The following is a 15,865-nucleotide window of genomic DNA, read 5'->3' on the forward strand; positions in this document are numbered from 1 at the left end:
CTGAGGCAGGAGAATCACTTGAACCTGGGAGGCGGAGGTTGTAGTGAGCTGAGATTGTGCCATTGCACTCCAGCCTGGGTGACAGAGCAAAAAAAAAAACAAAAACAAAAAACAAAAATTAGCTGCACAAGGCTGGTCGAGCTACTCAGGAGGCTGAGGTGGGAAAATGGCCTGAGCCCAGGAGGTGGAGGTATAGTGAGCCAAGATCACACCACTGCATTCCAGCCTTGGCAACAGAGAGAGACTGTCTCAAGAAAAAAATGAAAAAGAATAACGTAGATGGTCAGGGCTTTACTACACAAGAATCTCAGAGCCCCATCTCAAATTCATACTTTTTGAATATCAAAAAATAAGAGGTTTGGCCAGGTGCGGCAGCTCATACCTGTAATCCCAGCACTTTGGGAGGCCGAGGTGGGTGGATCCCTTGAGGTCAGGAGTTCAAGACCAGCCTGGCCAACATGGTGAAATACCATCTCTACTAAAAATACAAAAATCATCCAGGCGTGGTGGTAGGCACTTGTAATCCCAGCTACTCAGGAGGCTGCGGGAGGATAATCACTTGAGCCCAGAAGGCAGAGGTTGCAATGAGCCAAGATCACACCACTGCATTCCAGCCTGGATGACACAGCAAGACACTGTCTTAAAAAAGTAAAATAAAAATGAGGTGCTTGCCCATCAACCAACAAGTGGATTAAAAAAATGTAGTATATATACAACATGGAATACTATTCAACCATAAAAAGGAACAAAATAATGGCATTCACAGCAACCTAGATGGAGCTGGAGACCATTATTCTAAGTGAAGTAACTCAAGAATGGAAAACCAAGTATCATGTTCTCACTGATAAGTGGGAGCTAAGCTATGAGGACACAAAGGCATAAGAATGATATAATGGACTTTGGAGACTCCAGAGGAAGGGTGGTGGGTGTGAGGAATAAAAGACTACACATTGGGTACAGTGTACACTGCTCGGGTGACGGGTGCACCAAAATCTCAGAAATCACCACTGAAGAACTTATCCATGTAACCGAAAACCACCTGTTCCTCAAAAACTACTGAAATAAAATATAAAATAAAAAAAAGGGGGGCTGAAAAGAGCAAGAATGAAATAAAGTGAAAAGTGAAATTATGTATTATTTTTATAATTGAAATGCTGTAAGAAGCAAAATGGAAAAAAACCACTTATTATGAAAAATATCACTTAAAAATCTGTATTTGCTAGCAAAGACACCTTCTTTTTTTTTTTCTGAGACAGAGTTTCACTCTTGTTGCCTAGGCTGGAGTGCAATGGCATGATCTCAACTCTCTACAACCTCTGCCTCTTGGGTTCAAGCAATTATCCTGCGTCAGCCTCCCAAGTAGCTGGGATTACAGGCATGCACCACCACGTCTGGCTAATTTTGTATTTTTAGGAAAGATGGGGTTTCACCATGTTGGTCAGGCTGGTCTCAAACTCCTGACCTCAAGTGATCCACCCACCTCAGCTTCCCAAAGTGCTGGGATTACAGATGTGAGCTACCACGCCCGGCGCAAAGATACCTTCTAATTCATTCCTTGAGGAAACCAATTGTGTAGACATCCCTACCTTTGAAAAGAATCAAAAGGATCACCCTTTAATTCAAAATCTATTTTTGTGATACTTAGTGAACAACCCATCGTAAATAAGGCTGGAAATGACCAATGTTGTTGGCTACACCTTTGGATGACTACAGAAAGAATCTTATTTGGAAAGAGGAAATGAGTGAATATAAATGCCAATGGAGTACAGTACCTGTTTTAGGATAACGGAATGAATCTGCCCTCCTTGTTTCCAGCATAGGGGATGTAACATGAATAATTTCCACCTCAGATTCATCATTTTCTTCATATAGAATTCTAAGAATTTTACCACCACTGGGAGCTTAAAAGAAATTTAGATATTGAAAATTTAGAAGAATTATTCCAGAGAGTAGTCATAACCAACCGTTCCTTCTAGTATCAGATTTCTTATAGTGAAGAATAACTTATGTATAAAATATGCTGCCTTTCTTGTAGGAAAATATCACTAGTCTTTGTAGTAGCAAGGTGAGTTATTGTTAAGCCACTTCTTTTGGAGGGAAAACAACTGGAGATGATATGTATACATATTTTTAAAACAGGGGAAAACATTTTTGTAGGACTTTGTACTTGCATACCATAAAATGCATTCTTTGTTGAAAAATGAAATATTTAATTACATGTATAATATTTCCTATTAAAAAAATAAATACTACTTAAATACAGTTCAGTTGTTTTGAATAGTTTCTGTATTTATGTAAAAATCATCTTCTAACAAATACAACAAAACATTTCACATCTTAAAATAAAATGTCCAAATCCAAGACATGGCTTAAAAGTATTTTTCAGGGTCTCTTAGAGAAGCGTTCAGACTGCTAGCTCCAAACCATGAGTAGGTCATGAAATCTGTTAACGGGTCATAATCAGTATTTTTAAAAATACAACACACAAACCACACCCTGGGCAACATGGCAATACCCCATCTCTAAAAAAAAATACAAAAATTAGCTGGGTGTAGTGGCTTGTGCCTGTAGTCCCAGGTACTTGGGAGGCTGAGGTGAGAGGATTGCTTGAGCCCGGGAGGCAGACTTTGCAGTGAGCTGAGATTGCACCACTGCACTCCAGCCTGCGCAACAAAGACCCTGCCTCAAAAAAAACAAACAAACCCAAAAACAAAAACAAAACAACATAACAGTATCAGGGAGCATTACACATAAGAATAAGTAGTGCTTCTTGAAATTTGTTTTCAGTTTTATCTACACAGTATATGTATTAGGCCACAATATAAGTACACTTCTAACTGGATCATGGTCAAAAAGTTTGAAGGCCATGCTTTAGTGAGCTTCTTCTCAGAGAGTGAGATACTTGTGAATCTGCCCCAAGGGGAGAAATTTTTTCCCTTTTATCCTATCCATTCACATACTGATTTGGTCATCTGTTTAACAGACTCTCTAGTCAATCACACATTTTTGTAGCAACACATTAAGGTGTGGTTTTTTGTTTGTTTGTTTTCGAGATGGAGTCTCGCTCTGTTGCCAGGCTGGAGCAGAGTGGCGCGATCTCAGCTCACTGCAATCTCCACCTCCCGGGTTCAATTGATTCTTCTGCCTCAGCCTCCCGAGTAGCTGGGACTACAGGTGCGTACCACCACACCCAGCTAATTTTTTGTATTTTAGTAGAGATGGGGTTTCACCATGTTGGCCAGGATAGTCTCGATCTCCTGACCTCATGATCTGCCCGCCTTGGCCTCCCAAAGTGCTGGGATTACATGCGTGAGTCACTGCGCCCAGCCAAGGTGTGGTATTTTTTATTTTGCCACCAATGCTGCCAGCATTACCAAGACCAGCCTCTAGGAGAAAAACTGGCAAAGAGAATTGAGGGGCCAGAGGCATTAAACCACAATACAATGGTTTTTACTAGACTTCATTATGATGAAATATAATCTACTTTTTTTTTTTTTTTTTTGAGACAGAGTCTCGCTGTGTCGCCCAGGCTGGAGTGCAGTGGCGTGATCTCGGCTCATTGCAAGCTCTGCCTCCCAGGTTCACGTCATTCTCCTGCCTCGGCCTCCTGAGTAGCTGGGACTACAGGCGTCCCCCACCATGCCCAGCTAATTTTTTTTTTTTTTTCAGTAGAGGCGGGGTTTCACCGTGTTAGCCAGGATGGTCTCGATCTCCTGACCTCGTGATCCACCTGCCTCAGCCTTCCAAAGTGCTGGGATTACAGGCGTAAGCCACCACGCCCGGCCATAATCTACATATTTTTAAGACAAAGTTTTGCTCTCATTGCCCAAGCTGGAGTGCAATAGTGTGATCTTGGCTCACTGTAACCTCTGTCTCCTGGGTTCAAGCGATTCTCCTGCTTCAGCCTCCCGCGTAGCTGGGATTACAGGCGCGTGCTACCATGCCCGGCTAATTTTTTGTATTTTTGTTAGAAACAGGGTTTCATCATGTTAGCCAGGCTGGTCTCGAACTCCTGACCTCAGGTGATCTGCCTGCCTCGGCCTCCCAAAGTGCTGGGATTACAGGTGTTAGCCACTGTGCCCAGCCTAATCTACATATTTTAAATAACTATGGGCATGAATCAATCATCATCACTTTGGAATCTATTATCCGCTTTCAAATCTATTATCCAAGATTTAGAATCTGTGCACTTAAATGACAGTTGAATCTTAACAATACTTTAATTGACCCATAATATATTATTTTGAACCCCCTTACTTGTTTCAGCTTTTGGACACCACCAATAGCCAGAATATCTATCAAATTCTTCTTGGAGAACAAAGGTAGCGACTCCAGCTGATCTGGCATCTTCTTCCATGTTGGCTAGCTCTAGACAAATATAAAAGGCAAAATGATCACAGAAAGCTATCTTTTCATAGGTACAAAGCAAAATGATTCAGTTTATTTGGAAAGGTGGCTGGAGTACAGTGGTAAACTCTGGAGCTGAATGGACTGAGTTCAAATCTGGGGTCCATCATGTCTGACTTTGGGCAAATCATCCAATCTCATTCCACTGCAGTATCCCATTTGTAAATGAGAAAAGGCTACCTTGTGAGGTTGATATGAAGATTAAATTAATTAATTCACATAAAGCACTTAGAACAAAGCCTGGACCACAGTACATGCTCCAAATAAATGTTATTATTTTCCCAATTAGCAGGATCATGGAAAAAAGATTACAAGAAAAGGAGCACAGTATAGGGGACATATAACTCTCTTACACAGAGAAGTATATTTTAGACCTCGAGTGAATCTTATAGGTCATATAATTCGACCATTCTTCTTTCATCTCATTCAGTTGGAGCAGCTCAGCTTTCATCTGTTTTACACTTAGGTTTCCAGCAAATAGTTTGAAGGCGACTCTTGTTTTAAAAGAAAAACCACAAAGCCATAATTATATAAGATTTTGAGGCCAGGCGTGGTGGCTCACGCCTGTAATCCCAGCACTTTGGGAGGCCGAGGAGGACAGATCACAAGGTCAGGAGTTTGAAACCAGCCTGGCCAATATGGTGAAACTCTGTCTCTACTAAAAATACAAAAATTAGCCAGGCATGGTGCCAGGCACCTGTACTCTCAGCTACTCGGGAGGCTGAGGCAGGAGAATCGCTTGAACCCGGGAGGTGGAGGTTGCAGTGAGCCAAGATCACAACACCACTGCCCTCCAGCCTGGGTGACAGAACAAGACTCCGTCTCAAAAAAAAAAAAAAAGATTTTGTGTCATGAGGAAATGTTTACAATATACTTGAATAAAATAAATCAGATTATTGAATAGCATTTATACTGTGATTCCATTTATAAAAATGCATTTTTAAAAAGTGCTGATATAAACTGAAATATGGTTATCTCCAAGTAGTGAGATTTTGAGTAGGATTTTAAAATTGCTTTATAATTTACAAATTCTTAAATGTACTGTTTATTTTTGAAAAATACATATACTTGTATGACCACATCCCTATCGCCACTTACACTTCCAGTACTCATGCTCCTTCCCAGTCAAGGCCCAGTCCCAACCCAGAAACAATCACTGATCTGATTTCTATCACCAGAGGTTAGGTTTGCATATTCTAGAAGTTCATGTAAATGAAATCATACAGTATGTATATATTTGTTTGGCTTCTTTTGAGTTTCAATATTGTTACATGTGTCAGTAGTTAGTTGCTGTTTACTGCTGAGTTGTATTCCATTGCATACCATAGTTCTTTTATCTGTTAATGGATATCTTGTCTGTTTCCAGTTTCTGGCTATTATGACTAAAGATGCTATGAACATTTTTTTTTTTGAGACGGAGTCTCGCTCTGTTGCCCAAACTGGAGTGCAGTGGCGCGATCTCGGCTCACTGCAAGCTCCACCTCCCGGGTTCACGCCATTCTCCTGCCTCAGCCTCCCAAGTAGCTGGGACTACAGGTGCCTGCCACGATGCCCGGCTAATTTTTTGTATTTTTAGTAGAGACGGGGTTTCACTGTGTTAGCCAGAATGGTCTTGATCTCCTGACCTCGTGATCCACCCACCTCGGCCTCCCAAAGTGCTGGGATTACAGGCGTGAGCCACCGCGCCCGGCCACATTATTACTGTGTAAGAATTTTTGTGGGCCAGGCGCGGTGGCTCACGCCTGTAATCCCAACACTTTGGGAGGCTGAGGAGGGCAGACTGCTTGAGCTCAGGAGTTTGAGACCAGCCTTGGCAACATAGTGAAACCCCGCCTCTACAAAAAATACAAAATTTAGCCAGGTGTGATGGCAAGTGCCTATGGTCCCAGTTACTCGGGAGGCTGAGGTAGGAGAATCGCTTGAGTCTGGGAGAAGGAGGATGCAGTGAGCCGAGATCATGCCACTGCACTCCAGCCTGGGTGACAGAGTGAGACCATGTCTCAAAAAAGAAAAAAAAGGGAATTTTTGAGAACATGTGTTTTTGTTTCTAAGTAAATACCTACGAGTAATATGGCTGGTTAGTGTGGTAAGTGTGTGTTTAACTTCATAAGAAAGTGCCAAACAGTTATCCAAAGTATTTCTATTATTTTATATTCTTACTATCAAAGTATGAAAGTTCTTCTCCAACATTTGGTGTTCTCAATATTTCTCACTGTAGCCAGTCTAGTAGGCATTACATATCTCATAGTGACTTTAATTTTTATTTTTGAGACAGGGTCTTGCTCTGTCACCAAGGGTAGAGCGCAGGGGTGAGATCTCGGGTCACTGCAGCCTTCATCTCCTGGGCTCAAGCAATCCTCCTGTCTCAGCCTCCCAAGTAGCTGGGACACAGGCATATGTCACTAAGCCCAGCTAATTTTTTAAAAAATTTTTGTAGAGATGAGGTCTCATTATGTTTCCCAGGCTGGTCTCAAACCCCTGAGCTCAAGTAATCCTCTCACCTTGGCCCCCCAAAGTGCTAGGATTACAGGTGTAAGCTACTGCACCTGGCCTGATTTTAATTTTACCAGCAAGTTTTATTATTTTTGCTTATTTATATTTTCTATATAGTCTGACATAATGTACAGTGCAAACCAATGATTTTTTTATCCAAAAAGTTTGAATCCAAAAAGAAATATTTGGAATTCAGAATTTGGGAGAGCTCTTTTCTTTCTTTTCTTTCCTTTTCTGTTTTCTTTCTTTCTTTCTCTCTTTTTTTTTTAGACGGAGTTTTGCTCTTGTTGCCCAGGCTGGAGTGCAATAGCTCCATCTCGGCTCACCGCAACCTCCACTTCCTGGGTTCAAGCGATTCTCCTGCCTAAGCCTCCTGAGTAGCTGGGATTACAGGCGTGTGCCACCACCCTGGCTAATTTTGTATTTTTAGTAGAGACAGAGTTTCTCCATGTTGGTCAGGCTGGTCTTGAACTCCCGACCTCAGGTGATCTGCCCGCCTCGGCCTCCCAAAGTGCTGGGATTACAGGCGTGAGCCACTGTGCCCGGCCAAGATTTTTCATATATTGTACATCTACCATAATACATTATGTAATATCTCCAGCAGGGTAACCAAATACCTTGCAATCATATACACCAATATTCCTGCAGTAAACTTATGAATAGGCACAATACACAGATAAGCATATTAAGTTTATCAATATCCTCAGGTCACTTCAGGTCAGGTGTTACTGCCAAATGAACTTTAGTAACAACCTAATGAAAACTAAGCTCAGTTTTCAAAGTGTTTTGAATTCTGGAATTAATTATAGAGCCAAGACTATGAAGATAAGTAACCCCCATTTGTATCTTCCTACTGTTTATTATAGACTTCCATTATTATTTATTAAATGAATAAATAGTATCATCTCATTGTCTCAGTAAGTCATTTGAGAGCAGAAGCTAGGATTTTATTACTTTTAAATTCCTCTATCACCAGGCAAAGAATAAACACATGTACATACTGATAGACCAAATCCATCTCAAGTGGACTTTCACTTAGAAACCTATTGTGAGTAAGTGGAATAAGCTGATGACATTAACTCCCTACCTACTTTCTATCTAAGCACATACTTACACAACACTTACTATGTTTCAGGCACTATCCTAAATACTTCATAGATATTAACTCATTAAAGCCTCCTAACAACCCTATGTTGATGTGCTATTAATTAATATCTGTTTTTACAGATGTGGAAACTAAGAGATGGTTAAATAACCTGCTCAAGGCCACACAGTTAATAAATGGTAGACTTGAAATTCAAACCGGTTCTATATTCCTTTTTTTTTTTTTTTTTTAGAGACAGGGTCTCTCTCTTTCATCTGCCACCAAGGCGGGAGTGCAGTGGTGCAATTATAGCTCACTCCAAGGCTGGAGTGCAGTGGTGCAAATACAGTCACTCCAAGGCTGGAGTGCAGTGGTGCAACAGAGCCTGACTATCCATGCTCAAGTGATCCTCCCACCTCGGCTCCCAGAGTAACTCAGAAACGGGTGCATGACACTATGTCTGGGTAATTTTTATTTTTTTTTTATTTTTTTGTAGAGACAGGGTCTCCCTACATTGCCCAGGCTGGTCTTGAACTCCTGGGCTCAAGAGCTCTTCCCACCTTGGCCTCCCAAAGTGCTGGGAGACCTCATCTCTACAAAAAAAATTAAAAATTAGGTAGGCGTGGTGGCACACACCTGTTGTCTCAGCTATTCAGGGGTGCTGAAGTGGGAGGATTGCTGCAGCCCCGTGAAGACTGCAGTGAGCCAATAGGAGACCCTGTCTCAAAAAAATTGGAAAAAAAAAAAAAAGGGCATGAAAAAATGGCTAGGATTTCCAAAACAGATTTACTAATTACCAACCTAATCTTTCTATTGCCATTGGTAGTAGAACAGCTGTTCTGGTTTCCTGACTTCAAAGGGAGACCCATTAAACACCAAAATCTGTACTTTTAACTTAAGATTTTCCTTACTCCATCCCCTTTTCTCTATCCTATGCTCTAGATTTAGGCCATATAACTTGGATAACTGCAACAGTCAAGCTTTGGTGTTCCTGTCTCTACCCATGCTTCTCAAATTTAACCTCCACAAAGTATCCAGAACAACTTATCGACAATATGATTATGATGATCACACCACTCAACTGTTAAAAACTTTTCCATGGACCCTCACATCATGATAAAGTCCATGTTCATTTACAGAAGATATGGTCTACCCTTGCCCTGGCCCTTATCTGCCAATCTTTTGCTACTTCTTGACTCAGAACTTATGCTTCAGAACCTTCACACTGCTTCTAACTCCTCACAAACACCATGATGTCTTTTGCATCAAGACCTTTCTCACGTAGTCCCCTTGTCAGGAGTGTACTGGATAATACACAGACATTACTTAGGATCAGTTTAGGTGTCATCTTTTCTGGAAAGCCTTCCCTGACCACTGTCCCACATTGGTGCTCTTATAAAACCCTATGTCTGGCCAGGTGCTGTGGCTCACGCCTGTTCTCAGCACTTTGGGAGGCGGAGGTGGACGGATCACTTGAGGTCAGGAGTTCAACACCAGCCTGGTCAACATGGTGAAACCCCGTCCCTACTAAAAATACAAAAATTAACCAGGTGTGGTGGTGTGCACCTGTAATCCCAGCTACTCAGGAGGCTGAGGGATGAGAATCACTTGAACGCAGGAGGCAGAGGTTACAGTGAGCTGAGATAGCCCACTGCACTCCAGCCTGGGCAATAGAGCGAGACTTTGTTGCAAAAAACAAACAAACAGGCTGAGCACGGTGGCTCGTGCCTATAATCCCAGCACTTTGGGAGGCCGAGGTGGGTGTATCACGAGGTCAGAAGATTGAGAACACCCTGGCCAACATGGTGAAACCCCGTCTCTACTAAAAATACAAAAAAATTAGCCAGTAATCCCAGCTACTCGGGAGGCTGAGGCAGGGGAATCACCTGAACCCAAGAGGCAAAGGTTGCAGTGAGCAGAGATCACACCACTGCACTCCAGCCTGGGTGACAAAGTGAGACTCTGTCTCAAAAACAAACAACAACAAAAAAGAACAAAAAAACAAACTTGAGAGAATATGTATCATTTTGTTTTCCAACCTGTAACATATCTGTTAACAATGACTTTCTTTCTTTTTTCTTTTTTTTTTTAGACGGAGTGTCCCTCTGTCGCCCAGGCTGGAATGCAGTGGCGTGATCTCAGCTCACTGGAAGCTCCGCCTCCTGGGTTCACATCATTTTCCTGCCTTGGCCTCCTTAGTAGCTGGGACTACAGGCACCCGCCACCACGCCCGGCTAATTTTTTGTAGTTTTAGTAGAGACAGGGTTTCACTGTGTTAGCCAGGATGGTCTCGATCTCTTGACCTCGTGATCTGCCCGCCTCGGCCTTCCAAAGTGCTAGGATTACAGGCATGAACCATGGCGCCTGGCCTGTAATTAATTTTAACTAATGATTGATGATGATGAGGGGATAATGATTAAGAAAGATGACAGTAAATCAGCTTTGTGAACATAAGATTAAGCAAAAGTTAGACAAAAGAATTTTCAGTCATCATCTTCATTATGGTACTTAAACTCTGGTTCACGTGTTCAAAGAAAAAGCAATACACTATTTCCCATCTTTCATTTGTATGAAACCTTTAGAGGAAACCATTCACATCTCTCTGTGCTTTGAATAGTGCTTAGTATTATCATAGCCACTTCAATAAAACTTAATTAAATATTCCCACAATATACATAGTTCTACAAAGTTCTATTTTTTCTATTATGACAATAACTAAGTAGGCTCTCCAAAACTGAAAGATAATTTTTTTTTTTTTTGAGACAAGGTCTCATTCTGTCACCCAGGGTGCAGTGCAGTGGCGCAATCACGTTTCACTTTAGCCTCGACCTCCTAGGCTTGAGTGATTCTCCTCCCTCAGTCTCCTAAGTAGCTGGGACTACAGGCATGTGCCACCACATCCAGCTATTTTTTTTTTTTTTGGTAGAGACAAGGTCTTACTATGTTATCCAGGCTCAAGTGATCTACCCGCCTCAGTCTCAAGTAGTTTTATTTTTTTGAGACAGGGTCTTGCTCTCTTGCCCAGGCTGGAGTGCAGTGGCACAGTCTCAGCTAACTGCAACCTCCACCTCCCAGGTTCAAGCAATTCTCCCGCCTCAACCTCCCTAGTAGCTGGGAATTACAGGTGTGCACCACCATTCCGGCTAATTTTTGTATTTTTAGTAGAGACAGGGTTTCATCATGTTGGCCAGACTAGTCTAGAACTCCTGACCTCAGGTGATCCACCTGCCTTGGCCTCCCAAAGTGCTGGGACTACAGGCATGAGCCACCACGCCCGGCCTCAAGTAGTTTCTTAGAGTGTGTAATTGGTTTTTCTATCTGTTTCTCAAAAACAAAACTAATTTTTAAAAATGTATTTATTTATTTATTTAATTTTGAAACAGAGTCTCACTTTGTCACCCAGGTTGGAGCGCAATGGCTCACCATAGCCTTGACCTCCTGGATCAGGTGATCCTCCTACCTCAATCTCCCAGGTAGTTGGGACTACACATGCCACTACGCTCAGCTAATTTTTTGTATTTTTTTGTCAAACGAGGTGTCACCATGTTGCCCATCCTGATCTTGAACTTCTGGGCTCAAACAATCTGCCTGCCTCAGCCTCCCAGAGTGCTAGGATTACAGGCATGAGCCACCATGCCTAGCCTAAAATTTTATTTTAATAAGAACAGTTTTGGGAAAATTCTGGCAGTCTTAGCAAGCTAAAAGAACAATCATGTCAGAGGTTCTTTTGTTTCACTGTTTGAAAATGAACATTAAAACATTAAAATGAATATTATACATGTGGTACATACAAGTTATCCTCTGTACTTTTCTCCATTTTTTTAAAATTTTAAAGACTTGAATTTCAAATATAAAGATCACCCAACGTGGTAATCTAATTTCAAAATGCAAGCAGCAAATTATACTTCAAAAAATACTGTTCAGAAAAGTAAATCTGAAGAACTATGCCTTACCATTGTGCACATAAGTGAGTCTCCTTTCTTCTCTGGTTACGATGTTAGATATCCAAATATCGTTGCTATGTATAAAAGCAATCCAGTCTGGATCAGCAGGGCATAATTTTGGATCCATCCGTATGTTGGGACAACTAGTTTCCACTAGATTGGGCCTTAAAGGTTGTTGCTAGAAAAGTAAACAACATTTTAAGGTAAGTATTAGGCTGACACATACATGTTCCAGCACCCTTCCTATAAGATGAACAATATTTCTAGGTAAAATGTCAACAATGAGGCCAGGCTTGGTGACTTACGCCTGTAATCCCAGCACTTCGGGAGGCCAAGGCGGGCAGATCACCTGAAGTCAGGAGTTCGAGACCAGCCTGACCAACATAGTGAAAAACCCCATCTCTACCAAAAATACAAAAATTAGCTGGGCGTAGTGGTGGGCACCTGTAGTCCCAACTACTTGGGAGGCTGAGGCAGGAGAATCGCTTGAACCTGGGAGGCGGATGTTGCAGTAAGCCAAGATCGTGCCACTGCACTCCAACCTGGGTGACAGAGTGAGACTCAGTATCAGGAAAAAAAAAAAAAGTCAACAATGATAATTGCTTCCCAGAAAAATATACTTTCTATTGCCTTAACTTACCAGAAAGGAATTTTTTTTAACTTCAAATGAAAAAGCTAAGGGTAACAGGAGAGGACATAAAGGACATAAAGACAATAAAACACTACTTCATAAATTTTGTTGCCCAACCTGTTTAAGAGAGTAATTACTGTTCATTAAACATTGTTATTAAACACTTATTCACTCAATATTTTATTAAATATTTAAAAATTATTTTTACCAATATAAAATAGTTTGCTCATAAAAATGTAATAGAAGCCAGGATCATCACAATTCTCAAAAGAAGAGTTCCTAAAGCTCATAATGAATTGCCTAGGATAAAACCAAACATAAGCCACTTGAGAGGCTAAGGCAAGAGGATCACTTGAGCCTAAAGTCCAAGACAAGCTGGGGCAATCTAGTGGGACCCTCACCTCTAAAAAGAATTTTTTAAATTAGTAATTGGGTGTGGTGGCACATATCTGTAGTCCCAGCTACTCAGGAGGCTGAGGTGGGAGGATTGCTTGAGCCCAGGAGTTTGAGGCTGCAGTGAGCCATGATCTTGCCACTGCACTCCAGCCTGGATGACAGAGCAAGACTTTGTCTCCCAAAAAAAAAAAAAGTGTGTGTGTGTGTGTGTATATATATATATACATATATATGTATATATATATATATATATATAAATTTATTAAGATGAATTAGCTTTCAAGGGAAACAAAAAATTGCCTTTTGATAATGAGCTTCCAAAACCTCCCTCAGTGCTTACACAGGAAGTGGGAATTGATGCCCTTTACCTTTCCTTTTTTTTTTTTTTCTCTCTCTCTCTTTTAGTCTCACTCTGTCGCCCAGGGTGGAGGACAGTGGAGCGATCTCAGCTCACTGCAACCTCCATCCAACTCCCAGATTCAAGCAATTCTCGTGCTTCAGCCTCCCGAGTAGCTAGGACTACAGGTGCGCCTGCCTAATTTTTGTGTTTTTAGTAGAGACAGGGTATCACCATGTTGGCCAGGCTGATCTCAAACTCCTGATCTCAAGTGATCTGCCTGCCTCAGCCTCCCAAAGTGCTGGGATTACAGGCGTGAGCCACCATGCATGGCCTACTCTATCTTTCTATACAGCAAGTATTTTTACCACTTTAAAATTTGTATGTTTTTTTTTAAGACAGGGTCTTGCTCTGTCATCCATGCTAAAGTGCAGCAGCACAATCTCGGTGCACTACAACCTCCGCCTCCCAGGCTCAAATGATCCTCCCACCTCAGCTTCCTGAGTAGCTGGGACTACAGGCGCATGCTACCTTACCTGGCTAATTTTTGCATTTTTTGTAGAGATGGGGTTTCGCCATGTTTCCCCATGCTGGTCTGGAACTCCTAGGCTCAAATGATCTGCCCACATGGGCCTCCCAAAGTGCTGGAATTATGGGCGTGAGCCACCATGTCTGACCTAAAAATGGTATCTTAATGTAACTAGAAAGATTATTAACTCTTTCGTTTTGAGATAAGGTTTTGGTCTGTCATCTAGGCTGGAGTGCAGTGGCACAATCACAGTTCACTGCAGCTTGACCTCCAGGTTCAAGTGATCCTCCCACCTCAGACTCCTGAGTATCTGGGATTAAAGGTGTGCACCACCATGCCCAGCTAAGTTTTTTTTAATTTTTTTTTGTAGAGACAGGGTCTCTCTCTGTTGCCTGAGCTGGTAAAAAAATTAGCTCCTAAGGCTGGGCGCGGTGGCTCATGCCTGTAATCCTAGCACTTTGGGAGGCCGAGATGGGCAGATAACCTGAGGTCAGGAGTTCAAGACCAGCCTGACCAACATGGAGATACCCCATTGCTACTAAAAATACAAAATTAGCCAGGGGTGGTGGCGCATGCCTGTAGTCCCAGCTACTTGGGAGGCTGAGGCAGGAGAATCACTTGAACCCAGGAGGCAGAGGTTGCGGTGAGCCAAGATGGCACCACTGCACTCCAGCCTGGGCAACAACAGTGAAATTCTGTCTCAAAAAAAAAAGAAAAAAAAAATCGCTCTTAAAATTGGAAACCAATCTCCATGTTTCTTGTTTTCATTGCTATTAAATTTCTTTGTTGGTGGGTAAACTGAAGTTGCTGGTTTGTTTATTAATTACCTTTCTGATTTGGGTACAAATAACCTTTTGGACCCAAACCAGATTTAACCACTAGCAACTCCAACTTACCGTAAATCCTTGTGGCCCTCCATCTTTTACGTGATAAATTCCACTACCAGCTTGAAACAGAAATGTTCCACTTCCTTGGTGATAATCGTAAGAAGCAATTCCGACTGTTCCAATGCGTTTTCTTTCTCTTAATAGTTCTTCTTCTCGAGAATACATTCCATAGTCCAGTGTTGCCTAATGTGAAAGGAAAGTCACCTATTCCAGTCTTCTGAAAAACCATCTTTTGCTTTTAGCACTGAAATCCTAGAATCTCCAACATTATTGACTCCTTTTTTTTTTTTTTTTTTTTTTTTTTTTTTTGAGACAGAGTTTCACTCTGTCACCTAGGCTGGAGTGCAGTGGAGCGATCTTGGCTCACTGCAAGCTCCGCCTCCCGGGTTCACGCCATTCTCCTGCCTCAGCCTTCCTAGTAGCTGGGACTACAGGCGCCCGCAACCACGCCCGGCTAATTTTTTGTGTTTTTAGTAGAGACGGGGTTTCACCGTGTTAGCCAGGATGGTCTCCATCTCCTGACCTCGTGATCCGCCTGCCTCGGCCTCCCAAAGTGCTGGGATTACAGGCGTGAGACACCGCGCCTGGCGACTCTACATTTTTTTTTTTCAGCCTTCTAATTCACTGAGCACAGTCTACATGTTAAGTGACCCCAAAATTTGCTGGCAACTTTAAGCAGATTAATTTTAGGAAGTCTGCTGAAAGATTTCCTAGTAAAGAGTCTTTAGATGATTACTGTATACATTAGAGAACAAGAATAAAGTCCAATCATGTTGGCATTCAAGACTTTCTACAACTTAACTATAATTTAGTAGCCAGCATGCAATTAAGAGCACAGACTTCTAAGTCAAGTGGTTTGAATCCAAGCTTTGACCCTTCACTAGAAGTCTAACCTTGAGAAAGTAGCTTAATTTATTCAAAAGTAATTTTCTTCATTTTCAAAATAGTAATAAATCATCTATATCAGCTTTGTGAAGATTAATTTAGATAAAATATTTACAATGTTTAGCACAATGACTGACACAGAATAAGCTCTCAAATTTGTCAGCTGTTATTAAAACCTTTCCACTACACTAGCAATACTCCTCTTAATAAAACCTTAGAGGTCAAGCTGGTCACATCACTGATCTGAATAAAACTCAATGAGTGGTTTTCTG

At 41.7% G+C, this 15,865-nt stretch overlaps 1 protein-coding gene across 11 annotated transcripts in view; it reads right to left on the bottom strand.

The window, feature by feature from the left end:
* Window positions 1–15,865, bottom strand: part of DPP8 (dipeptidyl peptidase 8) — a 75,245-nt gene that overhangs the window by 43,344 nt on the left and 16,036 nt on the right. For 6 of the 11 annotated variants that reach the window (XR_008671647.2, XM_019010659.4, XM_019010662.4 and 3 more), the window contains 4 exons: window positions 14,718–14,891; window positions 11,938–12,106; window positions 4,258–4,368; window positions 1,773–1,901 (listed from right to left, as the gene is read on the bottom strand). Coding sequence is in view for 10 of the 11 variants with exons in the window: in XM_019010659.4 (XP_018866204.2) it covers window positions 1,773–1,901; window positions 4,258–4,368; window positions 11,938–12,106; window positions 14,718–14,891 (583 nt within the window). In the remaining variant the exon portion in view is untranslated. The remainder of the gene's footprint in view (window positions 1–1,772; window positions 1,902–4,257; window positions 4,369–11,937; window positions 12,107–14,717; window positions 14,892–15,865) is intronic. The other 5 variants (XM_063698620.1, XM_055362623.2, XM_063698621.1 and 2 more) reach the window with 3 other exon arrangements.

Source organism: Gorilla gorilla, chromosome 16 (assembly GCF_029281585.2).
Source record: "Gorilla gorilla gorilla isolate KB3781 chromosome 16, NHGRI_mGorGor1-v2.1_pri, whole genome shotgun sequence".
In the NCBI taxonomy this organism is placed as follows: Eukaryota; Metazoa; Chordata; class Mammalia; order Primates; family Hominidae; genus Gorilla; species Gorilla gorilla.